Source organism: Beta vulgaris, chromosome 2 (assembly GCF_026745355.1).
Source record: "Beta vulgaris subsp. vulgaris cultivar EL10 chromosome 2, EL10.2, whole genome shotgun sequence".
NCBI classification, from domain to species: Eukaryota; Viridiplantae; Streptophyta; class Magnoliopsida; order Caryophyllales; family Amaranthaceae; genus Beta; species Beta vulgaris.
In genome coordinates this window covers 11,887,812-11,890,418 of record NC_079203.1, presented here as the reverse complement: position 1 = coordinate 11,890,418, position 2,607 = coordinate 11,887,812, and the positions used below count along the sequence as shown (strand labels likewise).

General features: G+C 31.8%; 1 protein-coding gene across 1 annotated transcript; it reads left to right on the top strand.

Moving 5' to 3' along the window:
• The first annotated feature begins 265 nt into the window (after nt 1–265).
• Nucleotides 266–2,252, top strand: LOC104906240 (F-box protein CPR1-like). The gene has a single exon (XM_010694973.3). It carries the CDS (start codon nt 592–594, stop codon nt 1,981–1,983), a length of 1,392 nt encoding a protein of 463 aa, XP_010693275.2. The 5' UTR covers nt 266–591; the 3' UTR covers nt 1,984–2,252.
• The last annotated feature ends 355 nt before the right edge of the window (nt 2,253–2,607 follow it).

Sequence of the window (2,607 nt, the reverse complement as noted above, 5' to 3'; positions counted from 1 at the left end):
TTTGAAGATACGGTATCAATGTTAAATAAACATTTATATATATAAAGAAAAGCTAAAATATAAAAAGTTAGGCTGGAAAAAATAATAATGACGAGTCAAACATGGGTTCCTTTATTTTTACTTTAAAATATAATGTAATAAAATAGACTATAAAAAGATAAATTTGTTTTTATACATTGATTTACTATCAGGGTTTTCTAATGTAAAAGAAAAAAAATATTTACGATCAGGATGAGATATAGAAGTATGTACTCCTTTATTTTTACTTTAATATATAATGTAATAAAATAATAATGACGAGTATTGTTCTGCACATGGACATTACAGCTAATAGTATACATAATTATATTAGCATAGCAGCATATTCGTATCTCGTAATTATTTATTGTTTCGCAATAGTGTGTCAAACTTTACTATTTCTTCATCTTCATATTACTCGCTACGGTTCTAATTTACGGATTCTTAAGCAATTTTTGGAGAAGAGAGAGTAAAAACTAAAAAGAAGGGTCTATGTGAGAGGAGAGAAGGAGAGAAAAAGAGAGAGTTTATTGCCTAAAAAGGAAGTTATCAAGTAATGTGAAACTTCCCACAATGAAAAGTGTAGCGAGTATTATAAAACGGATAAAGTATATTGTTAGTTTACTGTGCATGCAGTGCGTGACTACGCATAACAGAACATGCGTCCAATTATTAGTGAGAATAACTAACCAAAAAAAGAAACCACTTCCCAAAAAAGAAATAAAAAAACCTACTTGCATAAAACCCTCCTTAGTCCTTACATACTTTCACATTCACTCATCCATGGAGGAATTTACGAGAGATATCTCATTAATGAGTACCTTACACATCGACATAATCTTCCTCATATTTTCACATTTACCCATAAAATGTCTTGTTCGTTTCAAAACTGTTTGCAAATTATGGTTTTCCATAATCAGCAGCTCAGATTTCATCAAATATCATCTTCGTCTTAATTCTCTATCCTCCTCTAATCAACTCCTAATCTTCTCCACTAATCATAAACAATCTCTTTACGCCGTTTTCTTCAACTCTATTCAATCTCCTGCTATGAAACTTAGCTTCTTCAATGAAGATTTATCTTTCTCAGGTATTGCTGGCTCTTGCAATGGTTTGCTTCTTTGCAAACTCAATAGTAAAACTCAAAATCCTGATGTTTGTTTGGTCAATCCATCTACGTTTCAGTATAAAGTAATCCCAAAGTTAAAGATACCCAAAAATTATTTGCATATAAATTATGGGTTTGGATATGATTTTATAAGGGATGATTATAAAATTGTGAGGATTGTTAATTTTGTATATGAATATGCTTATGGGTCCATTTCTAATGTTAGAGAAGTTATGGTGTATAGTTTGAGATCGGATTCTTGGAAGTTTCTTGAGGAGAAAGTCACTAATCATGTTACTTTAGCTTCTAGAAATGGAGCACTTGTGAATAATCATTTGCTTCATTGGATGTTTTGGTGTACTTCCATGAATGAACATCGAATTTCGAGCTTCGACGTTTCTAATGAGAAGTGGGGTGAGGTTTCCATGCCTAATTGTTTCGAAAATAGTGGTATAAACAGGGAAAATAAAATGAATTGGTTGATATGTGATGGTGATGACAAAAAACTTGATGTTGTTGATCTAGGGGTAATAGGTGGGTGTTTGTGCTTATTGACTAATAATAGTAGGAGGGATTCAGGTGATATTGATGTATGGATTATGAAAAATTATGGCTTTAAAGAATCGTGGGTTAAATTATTTCATGTTGAGGATTTTGATGTTACCCGATCACTGAAACTCGCCCCAATAGCTTATTTCAAAAATGGCGACGAGATATTGCTCAGGCAAGACAAGGATTCGAATGTTTTCTTGTATAATTTAAGGGAGAGGAAAGTGAGGAGTGTTGAACTTTTAAGTGTGCCAGATTACTATGGAGTGAGTACCTGCATTCAAAGTCTTGTTCCACTTGATGGTTAGAATAAGGGTTGTCAGTTCAATTAATTGGTTCAGTTCTGCTCGAACCAAACTGTTCATTTGACTTCTGTTCAGCTGACTTCAGTTCATATTTTCCAACTAAATTAATTCAGTTTAAAAAAATTTCAGTTTCAGATTTAATTGGCTACAATTTATTTAGTTTTCATGTTAATTAAGCTCAGTTAAATTTGTCTTCTGGTTTGACCCATACAGTTGCAGTTGAAACTGTTCATTATTTACCTGCTTATTCAGTTCGAACAATTATTTTTTGTTCGAAAACAAAAAAGTTAGGGCTAAAATTAGAATTGGTTATGAAATATGCGACCAATTTTAATTTTTTCATCGTGTTTCGAGTCAAAAGCAATTCAGTTTGCTTCATTTCAGTTTAATACAATTTTTAGTTGACTGCAGTACATTTGAGTTTAACACAATTTTTCAATGCAGTTAATTTCAGTTCAGTTCAATGTTGTTCACTTGAATCCAGTTCTCTTTTTTATTTTAAATTTTACTTTTCAGACATAAGTCAATTTAGCCCAGTTTATTCAGTTTAGTTGACAGAGTCAGTTTGCAGTTTAACCAATAGTTGTCAACCGAAACAACAGTTGTATCTACGAGTGTCCAATAGTG